General features: G+C 38.1%; 2 protein-coding genes across 5 annotated transcripts in view; one reads left to right on the top strand and one right to left on the bottom strand.

Annotated features, from left to right (window-relative positions):
* Nucleotides 1-20562, bottom strand: part of PLEKHH2 (pleckstrin homology, MyTH4 and FERM domain containing H2) — a 52225-nt gene extending 31663 nt beyond the window's left edge. Inside the window, exons 1-5 of one of the 4 annotated variants that reach the window (XM_090135155.1) lie at nucleotides 20141-20562; nucleotides 16716-16845; nucleotides 2020-2082; nucleotides 1029-1178; nucleotides 518-601 (exon numbers count right to left, since the gene is read on the bottom strand). In XM_090135155.1, the coding sequence (XP_089991281.1) occupies nucleotides 518-601; nucleotides 1029-1178; nucleotides 2020-2082; nucleotides 16716-16845; nucleotides 20141-20157 (444 nt within the window). In that variant the 5' untranslated portion in view covers nucleotides 20158-20562. The other 3 variants (XM_031594830.2, XM_090135156.1, XM_090135154.1) reach the window with 3 other exon arrangements.
* The window catches only part of THADA (THADA armadillo repeat containing), a 210315-nt gene that overhangs the window by 36271 nt on the left and 153156 nt on the right, over nucleotides 1-20888 (top strand). The gene's annotated exons all lie outside the window — the stretch shown is intronic.

The raw sequence follows: 20888 nt of genomic DNA, 5'->3' as shown, positions 1-20888 counted from the left end.
AAGAAAGCACAGCTACATACCCAAACTGACAGCCTTAGACAGGGTAGAGATGGTTATCTCACCACAACAGAGAACTAATGGAGACAGCTGGTCTCTTTTGGGAATAGAGCCAGCACCCCTGAAACTATTTATGACTAAGAGTCCAGTGGGCACTGGAAAATAGAAAAATGAGTCCTTTTCCTGGCCTAGCAGATTTGTTCAACTTTTGGGGATTATTCACTCTTTAGGCATTTGTTGAAGCAAGCTAAATTTGACACCTAATCTCTTTCAAAAAGTGGAGATATGTAGACCTGCCAGAAAGCAGTTCTAAGGGTTCTGTCCTCAGTGAGGAACCAGAGATCCTGGCTGTCCCGATTAAACATCAGAAGTTCAGTGACATTGATGCTTTCATCCTCTGTGCTGTTTAATTCATTTTCCAACTTTCATGGAAGTAACTGTACCAAGCAGTGAAACTGGGAAGCGCGTTTTTGACTACGGTCCGTTTTCTGCATGATAAATATTGTAGCAAGAGTTATACCTCATGGAGCTTGACTGTCACCCATTCTTTTATTTTAGCTGCTTTTTCTTCTATGATTTTTGCTTCTTGCAGTCTTATTTGCTTCTGGAAAAAAATGACACAAGCATGTTTTTCTCGTCTGTCTCAGTAGTACCTTCAGAAACAAATCCTCAAGTTTCCTTCAAGAAATCTGATCACAGGGTGATACATGATTAGTTTTTAAAACTAAGATGAATAGGCCCATCAAGGATGCTGCTATTTCTCTGGAAAACAGAAAACTTTTCAAAGAAGGAGAAAAGGAATGACATCTTGACTCTTTTAAAAATGACCTCTCAAATGAAGCCAGAGCATAATTTGCAAGTGAACCAGTCTTATTCGAATCATATACTCTTAATGGAAAAGCCTTTAATCAAACAACAGATACAATTCTGAGCTTTTCTGACCTTTACTTATATTAATTCTTTTCTATTTTCCTTTTGCATAGTTAAGAGTGGAATTGATGCTTTTATTTTGTAACACAGTTATTTCTAACCTGTTCCTCAAGTTGTTGCTCCAATTTCTGTATTACATCGTTTTTATCTTGAACCATGGTCTCTAGATCTTGACATCTCTTATACAACCTGTTTTCTGATTCGCTCGTTTGAACATTAGCTGCTTTTAGTTTTTCTTCCATAACTTGCACCTATTTGGAAAGTGAAATGTAAAACTTAAGAAACAATATTCCACGTTAAAGGTAATAATTTAATCACAAAGTGGATGGTTAAAGTTGCCCCTACTCTTAGATTCAAGGTAATCCTGCAAGGTTCTGAACCTTATGTGCGAAGAAATATGACAGTTTTTTATGCTACCCTGTTAGAAATGCCAATGTGAGGATGCAATTTAGGTATAGGAAGCCATTCTTAGGCTTATTAGACAGCGTCTATAGACAGTTGGCTTGTAGTCAGGAGTGCTTTCTGACTCCAAATCAGTATGTGAACATTTTTATTCTTACAATTTTTAGTTTCTGTCTGTCCCACAGTAAGAATGATTTTTAGGGAATACTCAGATGTTCATAAAGTGTCAGCAGTAGCTATACCTGCCATTTGGAATCAAAAGTCAACTTCTGTTAAATATTTAGTCACAATCTCATCCTTGGCAGAACTTTCACGAGAATCACAAACAGCACAGAACAGCCCCAGAGATTGTATTAGGTAACCTCATTTTATTTTTTTTCAGTGTTTTCCAAAATAGGTCACTCTCCCTTTTATTTCCACTCACATATCAATGACTCAGCATGCATCAGTGGAGAAATTCATTACGTGCATCTGTTCTGAATTTGCTCTGTTCTTTGACTTTACTGAAATGAACTGTACAGCGACCAAAGGAAAGTGTGAGGACATCTCTAGGAAGATGAATCAATAGATGTAAAAGGAAGCTGTGTTCTCCCTTTCGAGCACTACTCAAGATGAGTAACAATTTCCTGAATTTCCCCTGGTAACTTTTGCATGCACAGAGAGAGTGAAGGTATTTTTCAATTTAGATACCTGCTGAAAAGCCCTCTCTGCTTGGCGGTCAGCATCTATAACTTGTCTCTCAAGCTGCTGCATCTGTAGATACATAAAAGCATACAGTAAAATGATTATGCGTTCTGCACACCGCCAGAAATGCCACAGCATTATGTTTTTATGGTTGGCTCTGAAAAATGGGAGGATGCACTGTTAATGGGAGCATAAAAACAAATAAAAAGATAAACTGTGTGTCCAACTGAGGAGACTATTTATGATTATGACCGTTTTAAAATATTGCTACAATTATTCTAAAGAGAAATAATTAATGAAACTTTTCTTCATGGAACAATTTTGCAGCTGCTGTATGACACCCTGCTTTTTTTCCTTGTTACTGAGGGTGAAAATCTCTTTGACAATAACCCTGCAACTCTTCCATACAGTTTTATAAGTCACTAAGCTCCTTCAGTCCTTCCCAAACTAGCAAGGGGAAAAGATATTTAGCACATCTTACAATTTGGCTGTTAAGTCTTCTGAAGTTGTCAAATTTAGGTTTTTTGTGCTACAAGGACAAGAAAAGTAGAGGGTATGCAGCAGAAAAGACACTGTGGACTCAGGGGCTGCACAGAACAAGATGTGAGAAGCCAGAGTAGAAATGGGTAAAGACAGAGACCAGCACAGCATGAAGGAGCGTAGGTCACTTTTGAGAGGCAGGAGATCCTGATCTGTTACTTTATAATGATACCTAATAAATCATTGTCTCAACCTTTGCCCTGGGCCTCTGAAAGCCCCTGCATTTTACATGATTTATTTTGGAGGGATTTCCAACAATGTGCAACATAGTAGGCAAGTAAGAAACTCCTTGTTAACATTTTCTTGAGAGCCCTGTAGTCTAATTTTGGTGAAAACAGAATTATGGCTTTAAAAAAAATAAAAATAAAAAGTAGACTGAGTATTGAAATCATAATATGAAGTACCTATGGAATTGAAGGCATTGTTCTGTAATTTAAGGACTAGAGAATGGTTCTCAGGAAATACCTATCTATAGACCTCAGTTCATCTGAGAAGGATGAATCAAATACTTAACACTGAGATGCTCAGTATTCAGCTTCAAAATTGTTCTTAGGAAAGCATATGGTACAAATGATGGAAATGAAAACCATTTATTCTGTCTCCAGTTTATTGCTTGGTTTTGAAATAACCAGTTTCATTCTGTCCTGTTTGTACTCTATTTCTGGCATCTTCCTGTTTCTTTCTCTTTTTTTTTTTCCTCCCCAGCTATGCTGTCAATAACACAAAGCAGTTCTATGTACTTTTAGCACCTCATCCAGACAAGGATACAGAATCATAGTTTTCCATCAATTAAAAAAAAAAAAAAAAAAAAAAATCAAAAAGAAAAAGGAGAAAATGAGTCATCATTAACGTTAGAAAAGCTGTGACTGACCTGGGACTTTCTCAGAAGCCACAAGAACTGAAATATACATTATAACACCACAAAACACTGCTGATACAAATGTGACAAACATTACACCATACAAAGTGGTCCCTGAAGAGCTGTTTGGAAGGAACAGAGCTAAGGAAATGATTGTCCCAGTCATTCATGCTCTAACAGTCTGCATAGACTCAGAGGTATCAACTTCCATTGTTGTTCTCTGATCACTTGTATTTAATTCCATATTTGTATGACTTTGTGTTGAGGTATTAAATTAGAATTTAATTTACAGAATCTGGAATTCTAGGATTACTTTTCATCTGTCTGTTTTGGCTTTATGTTCAAATTTGAGCTTAGTTTTGTAAACTTCAGTATTATTTTTATGACATTTCTTTTTAATGAGTTGTGGTTTCAAAAATTGGGGTTATTTCTGAATATTTGAAGAGCAAACATTCCACTGCAGTATAAGCAGTATGCTAAACCAAGTAGAAGAGCAGGTATTATATCAATAATGAACATTGTAAATACTTTGTGATAGTTAGTAGTAATTTGTCATAATGGACAGAAGCCTCCTTCAGATATTTATTATGTGAAATTCATTGTTGCTACTCAGTAGCAAGTTGTTCATCAAATTTCATACTCGAGCAAATGCAGGTGATGGCCATGGCAGTACTTGGTAATTTATTTATGTCCAGTAAATACAATTCAATCCAGCTGTAAGGTTATATAAGAAATGTAGCATATGCGATAAATGGAAATAAAACCTGGGATTGCAGCTCAGCTGGCTCAGACTCACCTTAAACCTGAAAACAAGAAGTCTCTCTGACAATAACTGATGACCACTGAACCACTGTATGAACCCCAAGCAGTAGCACTGCTCTTCTGCTCTGCAACTGAAGTTCTGGGTAGTCCAGTGCAAGATAGACCTAAAGTTCCTTCCATGCTTCTACAGTGAAACTGTATGCTGCACCTTTTCTGAGAATGTATACTCTTGCACAGGTCCTGGAACATAATAATATGTTCACATAGTCTTTTGGGACAAGGAATATAATTGGAATAAAGCTGTTGCTAAGCTGGGTGTAAAACTGGAGCCAGAGTAGCTAAGAAGATGATTACTAAGAAAGATAGCATTCAGAGATTAAAAATGGAAGAATAAGGTTTATTTTTGCTTCTCCAAGAGTTAACTGTTTCAAGAAGTTATGCTAAGAATCTTTGCACGATCTTACAGTATGGATGCGTCAGTCAGCTTCCTGGCAACAATTACATGTGAGCTTTGATTTGGAACATTTCTAAAGGATCTTCAACTTATTTTAGGAGTCCTGTACAAACAAAACAGAACAAAGCGAGCTGTATTGCTTAGCAAGTATGGAATAACACAATTACCCAAGATGAGCACTTACATAACTGTTCTACTGGCTAACTTTTCAATAATTTGATGCTACATAGCAATCACTAAATAAATCCTGATTTTCCCTTTACTTAGAGCTTATTTGGGTTTGTTTTGCAGTATCTATTACAATAACAAAACTTAAAAAGTATTTTTTTTTCTTTCTATCTGCATAATCTCCAACCACAAAATAGTTTTGCCAGAAAAATAACAAATGAAATTCACTATCTGTAACTCTTCTGCTATTCTAACGCAATAGAAAAAAAAGGAGTGCTTTAGGACTCTTAAGGTTATCAGAATTGTTGGGCAAAAACTGGAAGTAATTCCAAGAGAAACGATTTCTCTTCACAAAGAAAGTGTAGTCTTTAATCTTCCTGTGTAAGTTAGCAGAAGGTTTCATAGCAGTGATAGCTGTGTTACTGTGTGTGTGTGAGGGAGGCAGGAGAGAGCAAGGTATGGTGAGAATACCTGAGTAGATTAATTGCTCATCATTTAAAACAAATCCATGCTTGAACTTGTCAATAATAAGATGCATAATATAGTAAGATCTCTTTACCCAGTGATTCTGAAGACAACTTCAAATAGATAGCTTTGGAGCCTCAAATAATAAAAAAGGTAAATACTACTTTCAGAGAGCCTCAGGATGAAAAAGGCAGGTAATTGTAACCATGCCACATTTCAAAGCAAAGGTTGGTATGTTTTACAGATGCAAAGAAAGAGCTCCTACCTATTGCAACTTGCATATTGATGACCAACTGACTTTATGAGAGAAAGTGATTTGAAAAACAAAAAGGTCTGTTGAATTAGACCTCTATCCTTTTAATATTCATCTATGCAAATCACCAGTATCAACAGAATCAGTATCAACAGAATTAAATGATTTGTATCAGTTGTGGGGCTAGGCATTTCTTGAATGTACTAAAGTTTATAGTCTCAGCAGACTCAGAGTTGGCTTCTGCAAAACAAAATAGGGCCAGCAAGACATTAGTAACATTTGGCATAGAAAGTATATTTAAGCTTAATTTGCTGTGTCTTGAGTGGGACAACTTGAAACAATATTCCAGTTCAACAAACGTCTGATAAGGAACATTCATGTCACGTCCACCTATGGCTGGCTTAGGCTCTTGCCAAAATTCATTAAAGATTCAAAGGTCTCCTGTCATAAGTTACACTGGTTCTGGATTTATATTTTTTAAATGTTTAAATGTAAAGAATAAATACCTTAGACACAAAAACAAGAATACACACATACTTAGTAGAGAACAATATCGATACAGGTACAGAAGAAAAAGCTGTCATTTTAATCTGCATTTTCTCCTTGGAAGTATAAAAATTCTCCTGCATCTTTCAGAAAATGTGTTAGTGCATGCTGCATTCATTATCTGAATTATGGAAAAGAAAATCTATTGTTAAAAACAGATTTGTTTTTAAACTTAGTAAGGAAACAACCACTCTACATCTGACACTGATCAAATTGAGCTATTTTTGTTCAAGCAATGAACAGAGAAATGCCAGATGTGAATAAATACTGAAGGCTTTGAAGAAACATAGCAGCAATAAAAACAAAGAGGTGTACTGCCTTGGAGGTCTGGTCATTGAAGCTCTACATGCAGCCACTTGGAATTTTGTACAATACAAAAGCAAAATATACAGTGACTGGTTATCAAAGTTCACCTGGAAGTTTCTTGGCTGTATTCAAAAATGTTCAATTTTTGTGCAAGTAAAGAAAATTTTTATTGTATTAGAACATCTGCATGATGTTCAAATACTTCATATGCACAAAATCACATCTACTTTTGCACTAAAAACTACTCCACTTGTATGCATATGTGTATATGTGCTTTCATTTCTTCATATATATCACTGTTCATTTAATGTGTCTTGTAGAAAAATGACAGCACTGCCTGGATAAAATTCCTGGTACTTTCAACCATTAGTTTGTAATTCAGAAGGAAATATTTTATTTTAAAAATGTGATAAGCAAAAAAAACCAAAAACAAACAAACCAAAAAACTTGAACCAAAAAAAAAAAAACCAACCCCCTCCCCCCCCCCAAAAAAAAACAAAAAAAAAACCATTGGAATTCTTTCCTTTTTGACATGTGAAAATGCCTGTTATTGATAGGAACAGAAAAAGAAATTTTTTACCCAAGTCATTTTTCAGTATAGCTACTTGTCCCATTCACATTTTCAAATTACATTGTAAGTGAGGCATAACACAGTCTCCTCATCTTTAGTATCATAAACAATACAGTTGCATCACAAAGGGTTTTTAGGAATCTTAGTGTATAGCATTTTGAAATTAAAAAAATGCAATGGAAGAAGAGAAAAATAAAAGCAGTGCTTCTCTGTAAGCCTTTCAAAGCATATTGATAATAAGTCCATTTTCAGAAATTCAAAATGAGTTAAACCCTAATGTTTCTGAAACTGAAACACACCCTGTCTGTTGGTTAAATGCAGAACTTTCATGATTCAAAAACAGCACAGTCTGCTTTTTTTTCTTGCATTTCAACTTTTCTATTCAGCCTTGTCTGAAAAAAATTCCAAGCTATCCGTAGTTGAGAAATAGTGTTCCTCATAAAAGGAAAAGTAGTAAATCTGTCCATTTTGTGATTTAGTGAACTATCAGTCCTACCACATAGGGCTTACCAAAACTGAAGAAATATATAGCCTGTAAACTGGATGGAAGCAGCAACGTTACACAGTGTCGCTCTTTAAATCCTTAGACTAGAAGAGCTTTGATCAGAGTAAACTATTGCAATGAGCCTTAGCAGGACAGTGCCTTCCTAAATAGCCACATTCATACCAGTAATGATGTCTGTAAGTGTGTGAGCTCATATGGGGAGATGCTTCTATAAATAAGTAGAGGAAATAAGGGAGGAATAAAGACACCTGTCTTTCAAAGGACCATGCAGATATAAACAGGTGATGAAGCAATAGAGGCTGGAAATCTTCCAGATTGGTTAAAATGGGCTTTGGAACTGCCTTCTAGTTGAAGCTATAGATAGAAAAGACCTGACGTTTTATGTAGTAGATAAGCTTATAAATGGTTTGAACAATATGCCTGCCAGCTATTCCAGAATGCTGCACGTGACCAAGATTTTCCATTTCAGTTCTTTATTCCTCTGTTTAAACTCACGTATTTTTTTATGAAAAGCACAAGTACCACTTAAAACCATTCACTGATTTGTCAGTGGCTGAGATTGCTCTCAGTTTTCATGTTTACAGACATGCTTTGTCCAAACTGTAGAGGCTGCAGTTAGAATTGAGAATAAAGCTGTTTGAGAAGCACAACTTGCTCTTTTTACGGGGTCTCTCTTCTTGTGGTTTAGCATAAGAAAACACTGAAATGTTTCTCCTACTTCCGCAGCTCATATATTAAAAAGCCGAATGGGGTATGTTCCATCCATGTTTTCAAACACTATTCTTTCTGTCTTGGCATTGATTTCTCTTCTACATATCATGTCACTTCCATAAGACAGGTGCTAAATGTTTACAAACTACAGTAGACCATAAAATAGGAATGGTCAAAATTGAATGCTTTGGCACAAAAGTCTTTCTATAGAACAAGCTGAAACCTGGAAAAACATTTCTCAAGTGTGTAAATTTAGTCACCAAAATGAAGAACTTCTTTCTAAACCCAACCTTGTTTTTGTTACAGATCTCCCCAAATAGGCTAATGTACATTGTAAGAAGGTTCAAATGTTCCTTGTGCTACTCAGATAAAGCATAGGGAATTTTCTTCACTATGTTACTGGTTCATAACATATAGGATTTTACTGTTTGTCATTCCTTCTTGCATGAAAAGGAAAAACCTTTTATGGAGGTTATGACTTTACTTTTCCTTCAGATCCTACCAGAATGCTCACTTAGGTTATGACTGCAAAACTCAGTGCTCACAACCTGGCAGCTTGGAAGCTGCTCCTTTTTCAGTGTATCCTCATTTTTTTCACCTCCCATCTTATCAATTTTTAAGCCAGTGATCAGGTGAAAAAGCCAGAATTCTCATGAAGAAAGCAGTATCCTCTGCAGATTTCCTCCTCTTCATCTTTCTGTGTTCATTCTATATTGTGCTTAGAATTATAAAGTGCAAAAGCCATGTAGGTTTATCTGTATGGATGTATGTATATGCTCATATTCTTTTCCTTTGAAGGCTGCTCATAGTGGTGCAGGCTTGCTGTTCCAGAATCATAGTCCAGTCTACAAAAGGCTTTTCTCGTACTTTACATTTCAGTCAAGTTTATTATAGTAAAATTAGTGATTTATTCTGGAATTATATAAATTGAAAATACAGAACAGAAAAGCCCAGGGAGGGAATTCTTACAGAATTAGTAGTCTCAGACAGCTGCCAGTGAATATACAGATGCAAAAAAGTTAAATTCAGCTGTGGGATTTGGGGAGGCAGTGCAGTGAAGGTGAAATGAGCAGCATGTAATGGAGGCTGAATAATTAAATGGTGATTTTCCCAACTTCACTCTTTCCTAATTATTTTTAGGACTTTCCTAAGCCTGGTAAAAAGGAAACTTCATGCTTTCTGGCTGTTTTCTGTTCCAGCTCAGGTCTCATCCTGAAAGCTGAGCTGCAGAGACACAATCAGATATACAAATATGTAGACCTGCACTCGAGCAGAAGTAGACAGTACCACAACACTCAAACTAGTGAAAGAAGTGCAGGTAGTGTTTTAACAAGGTGGAAGAATGTACCTAGGTGCATGGTGGTGGGTAGAGAAAAAGAAGACTCAGGTAGCACTTAAAACTATAACAGAAATGTATCAAAGCCTGTTTTTTTTTCAAGTCTGTAGAAAGGCAATTGTCTGCTTTGTTTTCTCTTGATTGTTGTACTGCAATTGGGGAAATTCTTTTACTTCAGAGCCAGAACATGAATATCTAAAATAGAAGGCTTTTTTCCATGCCACTGCCTGAGAGGTTACAGCCTTCAAATAAAAGGTACCAGTCAAAAGTCTACTTGTCAAAGTCTAAGAAGTTCAATACCTGACTTGACTGAAACAGAATTTACTTATGAAATTAAAGTGTACAGGACACCTAGAGAACATGAATGCTACAGGAGCAAGTGATTCCAGAAATATAAGGAAGGAAGGAAGCATAATGCAGTTTGAAGACATGACAACAGATATTTAAAGCCTGAAAATACTCTCTGAGGGAATGAAAATTAAATGCATAATTTGTAAGTACAAAGAAAAGTTCCCTTCAGAAAAACTGAGAAAAAACATCTTTTCTCTTCTTCAACTGAAATGGTAAAGAAATCTTAGATGGGTTAAGGATCTACAGCATGCCTGACTGCTATCACAGCTTCCATAACATCCATCAATTTCCCCATCTCAGGTGGGCTGGAACAGCACCAATGCTCCTATTTCTGTACCACCAGCAGAAAGGTATTCATTCTTTGACCTCACAGCTAGGGCTGTGTTTTTTCACACCATATTAGACAGCCTGGCTCCTAGGAGAACAATTACAACTGATTTATTGCTTCCTGATGTCTCCTTTCTCTCCCCCCTCCCCCCCTACTCCATCTTCACCCTCCTTAGAAAGGCTTGAGACATACAAAAACAGTGAAACAAACAACAAAAAAAAAAACGCTGTTATAAAAAGGCATAGCATAATAACAAAGAATAAAAATGGTTATAATGGGAAAGGTATGGGCATTAAAGGAGCATAAAATAAACTAAGACTCTTACCATACAAACTTTTAAATGTTTATTCTCTTCAACTATTAGATGTAGTTATTAAGTCATACAAATCAACATCAGTCCACCCTGGGAGCACACACTGTGCTGCCCAATTCCCTTGTGCATAGAAATGGGTTGGAGCTTACTTGAATGGAGTCTAGTGAGAACAGAGGTCCAGCTAGCATTCTTGCACTCCCTTTATACATTGGTTTATGTCATCAGCAGCAAAAAGTGGGCCACAGAGGTCAGCAGGGAGTTTACTACTTCAGCTGACTCAGTTACTTTCACCCTAAGAGCTTTCTTCCGGTCTCTGGGAATCAACTAACTAAAAACTGGCAAAGGACTTGGCTCTGCAGCTCACCCACAATAGAGGTGAAGCTCTGGGACTCCTCCTACACAGCCAGCTGGACAACATACACAAGATGATACTTTTGCAGCTTAAAGGGCCAACTCGCTAGATCCTGACAACTCAGAAACACATGCACCCTCACACCAGAGCACACAGCAACACAAAAACTCAGTCTCACAGTGTAGAAACAGGATTTGGGTGGACTGCTTCCAATACTTTCCACAGAGTTTCATTGTCTTCCCTAGTAAACAAGGGTGAAAATGTCTCTGGACACTAGAGGTGCCAAGTGGGGCTCAAGGTGAGATCCAGCAACCAGGTTAGCGAGGGATGCACTGGAGCAGGATGGGAGCAGCCGCACTGAAAACCCTCAGACTGAAGCTGAGGTGATGGCTCAACCCAGGTGTTCCTTCAGATGTTGTTTGCCTGAATTATTTTCCTTGGCAAGCGTTTGGTTGGTTTTTGGGGGTTTTTGTTTGTTTGTTTGTTTGTTTTGTTTTGTTTTAAGAGCAACTGAAAACTGAAAAATAACCTCGATTTGGATAGGTTTGGTGCTATGATACTTCGCCCCCCTTCACTTTACCCTTCATAATTCTTTAAGTGCAAATAGTTGTTGTTCTTTTCACAATTTTCACACTGACAGTCACTGCACAAGTCAAACGTGTTATGGATTTTATCTCCAAAACCAGTAATCTTTAAATTGTCCTGCCACAGGTAACAAAGCGCATAAAAAAAAAAAAACAAACAAATCGATTCATATATGAAAATAATCCTCTGTCTTAATTACATGTATTTGATGCCAGTCATTCAAAGCACAAAATAACGATCTTCAGGAAGGAAACAAACTTGGAAACATTCATGTGAATGTTGAGTATTACTCTATAATGCAACATTTGAGATAGTGACATAGTCAGCCCTTATGTTGTCTACTGAAAAAAGAAATCAGTACAGACTGCCCACCAGCAAATTTAACATGGCTACATAGTTCTCCTACCAAGGTGATCCTAGAGATAGGAAAAGCATTATCTTTACATATGATGTTACATTCGTACTTAAGGTAAAAGTATTCACTGTGACAAGAATGAAGGACAGTAAGTTTTTCTGACATGAAATACTGGCTAGGAGCTAAATTTGCAGTTGAACTGTATGATTTTTTATTCAGTAAGTTTCTTAGTAAGCGCTTCGTATGCGTAAGGCTTGAGCTACATTAAAATAAAGGCTTCTACTTAAAACTCAGTTCCACAGACATCCTAAATTTGGCGTACTAGGGATACTTTCTACATCATTCCTGAAATTCTTTTAAAGACCTCTCCCACTTACAGCAGCAGCTTCTGCTTAAAACTCCAACAAGGTCTCTTTCTTTGCATGTTAGATTTATAAACATAGACTCTTTTCTTGGCAAAATGAAAACAAATAAAAAACCCAAGCAGATAAACAGCAGTGAATGGATTAGTTCTCTGAAAACATTGTGTTTTCCTCTGCTTCTCTGTTTTATCCTGTGTTTATTACGTGATTGTAGTTCTGGTAGCCATAGTGCTGAAACAATTGCAATAGGAATTTCTCAAACTCATTAAACACTGAGGTTCAAGTAAAAGTACTTGCTTTAAAAAACAAAAAATACACAAATCCTCCAAAAACAAAAGAACAGTAAATAGTTTTTCTAAACTATAACATATCTATTATAAAAAATATAGTGAAGACTTCCCACATTGATCAAACATTTATTTGCAAAAGAGTCACTAAAGAAAATAATTTTGCAAAGATATCTGATTTTGAGTGTATAAGAAAAGTATATCAATTAATTTGTAGCCCAAATACATTTACAAAAGCTCACAGGATCAAATACTAACAAAGGATAGATTTAAGCAGACCTTTATTAAAACCTAGTTTTAGACTGAATTATAGAACACATAAGGGAAATATGCAATAATAGTTCTTGACAAGTGACAAACACGTTGTGATATAACAATTTGAACTCATCTTCCTGATTAACTGTCTTGAGAAGATGTCTCAAATACATGCAGAAGAAGAAGGCTAGGAGAATTACCCCTCTAATTCATTTATATTACCTTCCTATAGTCACACAATACCACTCTCACTCTGTTTTCTGCAACAGTTACATACATTACATAATTCAATACCCATGATGGTTTTATATCTGCCATAGTATAGGACTATGATTTATCTTGCTGTTTTGAAGTAGACGATTCTCTGGTGCTATTGTTCAGTGTTTTAGTACACATTTCATAGCACAGACATGATTGTAAACAAAACCACATTTAGCCTATGCTAATCAAAGTAATTGTGTGAATATTCATGTGCTTTGCAAAATAGAATTTGTTTCATTCTATCACAGGTAATAAATGTAACGGGTAGCTGTAAGGGCTGACATCAGCTGTGTTCTTCTGTTGTCACTAATACCAGGATGCCCATCATGTATTGACCAATCAGTTTCTCATTACTCACTTAGCTATTTTCAAGATATATTTTTGAGTAACAATTCCATGCAGTATAACATCAAAATAGTATGAATATACTTTTCCTTTTACAGACACTGAGAATTGTTTGTATTCTTTGGAATTTTAAAAATAAAAATATGTGAAAAATAACCAGCAGGTCATTACAAATGGAACCCCAATATGGTTTTCAGTAGCACAAAATTAATAGATCTGCTGATGGATACAGTCTCATTTTGTTGAGATCTGACCAATCAGTTTGATGCACATCCCAAATGAGTTTCAGTTTATGAATGAAAGATTCATATTAAAAAGAAACGGTGACAAAGTGAGGAGAAAGATCATTTTTTTTATGAAGTCTGTTACTACTCTGTTCTGGACTGCAATATATTAAATTATCCCAACTAAATACTTCCTGGACCCATGATCTTAACTGGAAAATATTTCTCTCATTTTCACCCCCAGGAAACACTTTGCTTTTTGTAAACATTCCAAAAAAGTTGAGGTGAAGTAAAACAAGGGCGCAGTAGCACGACAAGTTCTTAAGAGTTTCTTTTTCTACTTTGGAGTAATCTTTTTCACAGATGAGAGAGAATCAGTAATTTCCTTTGACTGCTTTTTTTTCAAGCACAGTGCTGAAAATCTGGGATTTTATTATCCCTTGTCTTCTGTTTATTTTTTAAAGCATGATTTCTGAAATGATACCATTAAGCATATATTTATTTTAATTGAAGGGGACATTTCTCATAGTGAAGAGCCTGGAAATGCAAACCATAAAGGAAAGAAGTGAAAGTCAAACAGAAGTAATTCAAAAGTTACTTCTAAAATCTCTTTCTGTTTTTTAACACAGATGGTTTTGTGAAGTGCAGTTGATGAATCTTAACTTTTTGGTTGCCAAAACTATAATCAGCAGCAGCTGCATAAAGCATGGCAGTTATGGCAGCTGGAAAGTCCCTAGAAAAGTCACATCTAGTGTTTGATTTCTACCCCAAATGGTAGTGATCCAAAATGGGGTGAAGTGGCACCAGATACACATATCATCATAACTGCCCCAACTGCATAACACCCAATGATCTGTTGAGTGCTTCAGCAGAGAGCATTATACTCTTTGATGTTTGTTCATGGTCACACCTTGGTAAGTGGAATGAAGGAAACAAGTTCTCCTTTTTTTCTTTTATTTTAAGATGAGATCTCAAAGCATTTGTATAGCTGGTCACTCTTTCAAAACGCAATATTATGCAATACCTGTTCAGTTAGGTTTTACCATTTGGTAAAAGTTTTTTTGAGTTACACTATTTCCCAACAGCAGTATTTTCAGTCATGCCAACACAGATGTATTTGGAGTACTAACTCTAAAATTCAATTCCAGCACTGCTCAATATTCTTACATAAACATTTTACATTGCTGTAAATTTTAATGATCATTTTGTTTCAAAATAACTTCTTAATGTAAAGAACCCTGATCCAGAAAATACTGAATTTCTTTCTCCCAGTTTTTTCCATCTGAAGTTGAAGTTTTCTACCTTAACAGTAACAAATTGCCAGGACCAATTGATATCCAGTTAGTAACAGGATGATACAGTTGAACCAGCTAATGATCTCTAAGTCTGTAGTAAAGAATTTAACAGAAACTGCAGGAGTAAAATTAGGGGGCATGTGGATAAATGATGATAGACTAGAGAAGAGTCAAAGTGGCCATCCTCAGGAGGACTGTTATGTTACAGAGCTACTGAAATTCTTTAGGGGAATCACCCAGTCTGCAGATAAGGGAGTTCTGGTTTATATCATCTGTATAAAAATGTGTTTAAAAGAAACAAACAGCCACAGGTACCTCCAGTGAACTGTCTCAGCAACAGTAGGGATTGGTTATTTAGTACAGTGATGTGAGGCTATCAGTGGAGATCTGCAGAGATTCATTCATAGCTTATGTTGCCCAATGTAATCACAGGCATTTGGGAATGGGCCACTATGCAGTGCAGAAACACAGCTCTTTGATGGCATTTTGTTATTTGGTATAACATAGTCAGAATGAATCTTTCTGACTAGAATGACTTACAAGAAAGTTCTTAAAAGTTTCAGTAGTCGATCAGTAAAAGAAAAAATGAAGCATAACATCAAAATCTAAAGGACTTTGACCAAATGCCGGAATTGTGGTAGATACCTCCATGAAAACAGATCTGATGGTCAATTTAGCTGTCAAAGTAAACAGAATCTTAAACATTTTATTAGGAAAGGAACAGCAAATGTACGTAGGTATTATTCGTGGTTCTTAATATATACACAAAGACATGTTTTCTCTGTTTGAATCCTATTAGGTCTTGTGCCCTCCAAAATATAGTAAAATTGGAATGACTCAGAGGAAACTGAGTGGATGCTAAATCAATTTATGGCTTCAAAAGGAGAACAGATGAGTTCACAAAAGAGAAGTGCTAACTTAAACATAGAAAGCTATTCAAATTAAAAGTATCTTCCCTCTAATGTGCTAAGAGGAACTGAATTTTAATTGAGGGGATTGGATTAGGGGAACAATTGGCAGAAAATTTAGGTCTAGGAAAAATAGAGTAATTTCAAACAAATTATTTTTAACTAGAAATTCACTGAAGTCAGTAATAGCAATAACACAACTTGAAAGACCGTCTGAAGTGTTTTGTCCCTTCTACTTTTAATTGCCTTGTTCTGCTGGAAGTGTTACCTGGCAAATACAATCATGCTTTTTTTTAGTATTTCAAATCTGGATTCACTTGGAGTGGACGGCTGGATCCACATATTTGAACATGACAGTGGAAGTGTTTCTCTGTTTCAAAATAAAATATGCATTTAAACAGTAAACTGGTCTAGTATTAGATATGGAGGTTGATGGCCCTGTCTGTGGCAGGAGGAGTGGAGCTTGAGGTCCCTTCTAACCCAAGCCATTCTATGATTCTATGATTTAAAACAATATTATTAATATTCAACTATGTAATACTTTCCAGCTTCCAAGCCCTAGACTCGCCATAGTTGAAGATGTCTTATGTGATATACAAGTCTGGTGAATTATATGATTTGGTGAGAAATGTCATGTAAAGCAACACTTCTAGATTTTTTTCCCCAAGAGTTTGTTTTTCTGTCCTAAATTAGATCTTCCTAGGAAAATGTTCTGAATATTAACTTTAATGTTGTACAGTTGATTACTGGATACATGCTTTTCTCTGCATGAGATTTGCCAGGGTGTTCTTATCTGAAAGTGAACATTTTTGCTAGCAAATATAGTGTGTGAAATTCTTTTACAGCATTAAAACACACCTATTTTCTTCTGTGCATTTTAAATGCTTTTTTTTCTTCTTCCTGAATAAGATTCTTAGTTGCAGTCTCAAACCATGAACAGTGATGAGCTCTCTTCATCAAATAAAGTCATTCATACAGTATTAAAATTCATATTGTGAGACCTACCTTTTCTGCTAACAGTTCTCTGATCTTACTTGCTTGGAGACGAAATTTCATTAGCTGTGACTCCAGAGTTAAACATCTTTCCTTCCAGTTTACTGTACCTTCTGGCTCTGAAAGATCAGCCATATTTATCCTGGAAAAAGGAAGAGGGAAAAAAAAAAAAAAAAAACCACCTCAGATTGAGTCTGTATTTAACATCTGACTTATAAAAATAAACTTACCAGCCTATTTTATATAAATCTCAAGAATGCTACTGTGCATGTACAGCTCCATCAAACATAGTGAAAGTACATTAGCTTTCAAATGCCCTTATCGTAAAGGGGAGACTTCTGAAATCTATGTTGATAATATTTAGGTTTACCTTAATTTAATTTCTTCATTTATTTCAGGTTTGCAGTATGTTTTCTTTATCATAAGCAGTGAAGTGCCAAGAATGATAATCTTATCTTACTGTATATATCCCTTCTTGCACAGTGAGACTTGTGGAGAACTGAACTTGTGCTAAGAAAATGCTTAAATAGGTGTAAGTATGTATGAATTAGTACCACATCTGTTTTTATGCTGGCTTACTGATAGGTAGGTGATTCTTAAAGAGTTTTAAAATTCTTATGCTTATTCAGATTGCCTTGAATATTTAATTTCCTTGATGAGATACAAATGAGAAGGTTGAGCTTATGGTTCCAGGCAGGTGAGCAAATGGTCACTAAATGGGTCTTTCCAAGGAAAACAGTATCTTCACATTAGATCTGCAACAGATGTAACAGATCTCAGAACATCTTGGTTCATCTGTGTTTCAAGTTGAAACTCGTGCTTTTATTTACATTTAACTGCTCTGAGATTTAAGCTCTGTGCCCTTTTGGACAAGCATGGCTGGAAAAATTATGCAGGACGAGAGCTGGCTCGTCATGGCTTATGTCTGAGAAGCCAAGAAAATCACCTCTGTGCAAGCAGAAGGACTGGGCTCTGTTGTATTCCTGCTATTTGCAGACAGCTTAATAGAGTAAGAGGAGGGCTGAACTCAACCACTCAGCCCAGAGTGCTTCCTTGTGGGTGAAAGCACTAGCCATCTCAGGGATCTGAATATGTAGGCTGGGCTTTGGAAATAACACTTTGATTCCTAGGAGAAGTCAATTTATGTCAGAAATATCTCAGTGGAAGGCAACAAAAAAACAAATATACATCAGTGGTGTGGTTATGCTTCATGTTGATCAGGTGATGCTGACACAGAAAAGCAAATAGCCTTTTCTGTGATATGCTGATAGTACTTTCTGATTCTTTCCTGCAGGTTCAGTACTATAGCTGAGCAGGTGAAAAACTCTCTCTACTCTTCTTTCCTTTCCCATGCTCTATTCTCTTTGTTACTTTTATTTTATATCTAAGTTGAAAGAAAAAATAGGAACATTTTTCACTGTAGCTGTTTGTCTGAAGATATCTGCTCCACTTTTTACTCTCTCTTTCTCTTGGTCTTGCAGGCTGTGTTTCAAGTTGTTAAGCACTGAAGTTACAACCATCCCTATTCAGGAATTCCTACTCTGGAGTTCAGGAATCCCTGTGGATCTGCTGGGATTTAAGCATGTTATTAAAACAGCTTCCTGAACTGATCCTACAACACCCAAATTCTAAACTTTAAGCACAGAAGCGCTTAGTCAGCTGCAAGCCATCTAAGTGATTGGTGTCTTGTACCATTTCACCCATTACTTTCAGCTTGGACTTCCTAGGACTGTGGAGAAGCGGGTTCTTCCCTTGTCCTGTCCCTGGTCCTCCCTCCTTATGTAGTGCATGGGGACGCTTCCAAGCAGCAGTTTCCCCTACTTTACAATAGGAGCAGAAGTTTCAGGCGTGGATTGGGGCAGATGGTCTGGTCTCCCAAGCGATGAAGAATGGTGATTTCCTAATAGACTGTCTATGTAGGATTTTTTTTTACAGCACTTTTTGACTAATGACAGTTACACAAAACAGAGATGAACTCAGCCAACATCTGGTTAACAGTAGGAAATCTCAGTGCTTGTGGTGGTGAAAATACAAGTGGATATAGTAGGGAAGGAATTTTTGCTTTTTCATAGGGTGCAATATTACAGGGTGGAGTTAAAAATGTTTGTGTTTCAACAGACAAAACATGTGAGTGGATGGATTTCTGGCAGCGAACAATGCGTTCAGCCAAGCTGTTTCGCTATGTCCAAGCTAATTAATATTCCACTGTATAAACACTGCAGATAAAACGTTTGAGAATAACCCTTTTTTTATTGTGGGAACTTTGTTAGAGATTATAATTTACTTCATACTTTCCAAAAAGCCAATGGGTTCTGGAAATATTTACAGGCATATAATGCACTGTTTACAATTGCGGAGTGAATGATCTTGCTTTGAATCAATGACTTCCTGTTTCTTGTTTGATTCCCCAAGGGAGGAAAAAAAATGAGTTCATCCCTTTTGGCTTTAACGGAGTGTTCTGAATCAGCACTGTAACCTACAGTCCTCCCCTCCTTCCTGCTCCGTTCCCACTGCAGAGCCCTCCTTTCCTCTCAGTCTTCAGAAATAAAATCTTTTGAAAAGTAAACTAAAAAAGCACCCATTAAAGTGGTAAGTTCTAATTATGTCATCAAAAATTAATTGAGACAAGTTTGACAAGTCTGGAAAGATTAAATTCGTCTTTTTCATTTTTTAAGTTTATAAACCTCTTCGCAGGCTTCAAGAAGCCAGAATGTCACATTCTCCCCAGAAGGATTGAAATAATTTCCTTCTCTTTGCTGTCTGCTTGGAAATTATCAAAATACATTTCAGGGGGAAGGAGGGAACCATGTCCCGGCTTTTTGAAGTCTGTTAAAAATTTACATATTCCTCATCACGCTGTCAGTGTTTTCTCCCGTTTTTAACGCAACACTGCGTTCTGCCCATGTGTTCCATACGTCCTGTTGCCACTGGACAAAATGGTATCAGGCCTTCTGCTAGGAAGGGTTTGCACAGTGCGTGTTGGCCGTGCAATGGTGAGCAGCACCGTCCTGAAACACCACGGCCCCAATGGCCAGGCTGAGGCCCTCCCTCCTGCCATCCCAACGCTGCACTTCCAAGTTATTTTTTGGAGCCAGCAGGTTGGGCAGGAGAAAGGAAATAGTGAGACACAAAGTGGACCTGTTTGGGAATCAAGGCAGCGTTTTCAGTTTTGTCACCGGCCAGGGCCCTTACTCACACAGAAACACTGCTAACTTTATTTTCCATTTGACTCATTTTGCATAATTCTGTGCCCAAACTGTACACTGAGCTATTTAAAACTGCCCTCAGAACCCCACGTACCAATGGTCCTCCCGCCGTTCCCCCACGCTGGCGCGGGGTGAACCCGTGCAGGGCAGCACAGCCAACGTGCGCCCACCGCCGCCCCCACGCATCGCCTCGTGGCCCGCTTCGGTGGCTGCACGTTTAAAGGTGCTTACGGGTTAGGTGAGATCATGAAAGCTGTCGGTGTTTCAGAAGGACCTTCGCGTTATATGCTTACTGGGAAGTCCGCGTGCTTCTCGCTTTCCTTGTTCAGGGGGTCGCAGCACTGGGATCGCCGCGCACCTCCCGGCACCGCCCGGATCCCGCATCAGCGTCACGGCCGTGACCTCACCGCACGTCACCCGCCGCCGTGATGCCCCTCGCCGCCCCGCGGAGCCGCCCGGAGCTCCGCGCCCCCCGCCCGGCTCGTTCCGCGCGGCTCCGCTCGCAAAGGGAGGGAGGGAGGCGAGGACGGGAAGTTCAAACCTGGCCGGCCGTGGCTCGTCTTGCCGGGCGCCGTCCGGGCTGTGGGCACTGCGGGGCCGCGGCTGCCCGCCCCACCATCCTCGCGGCGAGCGGCGCGGCCGCCTGAGCGACGGCCGCCACGGCCACTGAGGAGCGGTGGGCCGCCCCCGGCGGGGCGCCCGGGCGGGGCCTGAGCGGCGGGGCGGCGGGAGGACGGCGGCGGGAGAGCGGAGTGCGGGCAGGGCCGCGATGTCCCCGCCGAGGGAAGGGTAGGTGCGCGCGGGTTGACCGACGCGCCCGACGCACCCCTTCGTTGGCAGGGAGCGCCTTCTTCATCCCCGTGTCCTCATTCATTCGTTAGTGGGGGTTTTCCCCTGACTTGTACTACATCTCCGGAGAGGAGAACGCGTTAGGAAGACATCACCGCGTGTCCCGATGTTCGCCAGCTGTAGCGTCTGC

Source organism: Phasianus colchicus, chromosome 2 (genome assembly GCF_987193195.1).
Source record: "Phasianus colchicus chromosome 2, bPhaCol1.hap1.1, whole genome shotgun sequence".
Lineage (NCBI taxonomy): Eukaryota > Metazoa > Chordata > Aves > Galliformes > Phasianidae > Phasianus > Phasianus colchicus.
Note: the sequence above shows the minus strand (reverse complement) of the source record. Positions and strands in the feature narration are given on the sequence as shown.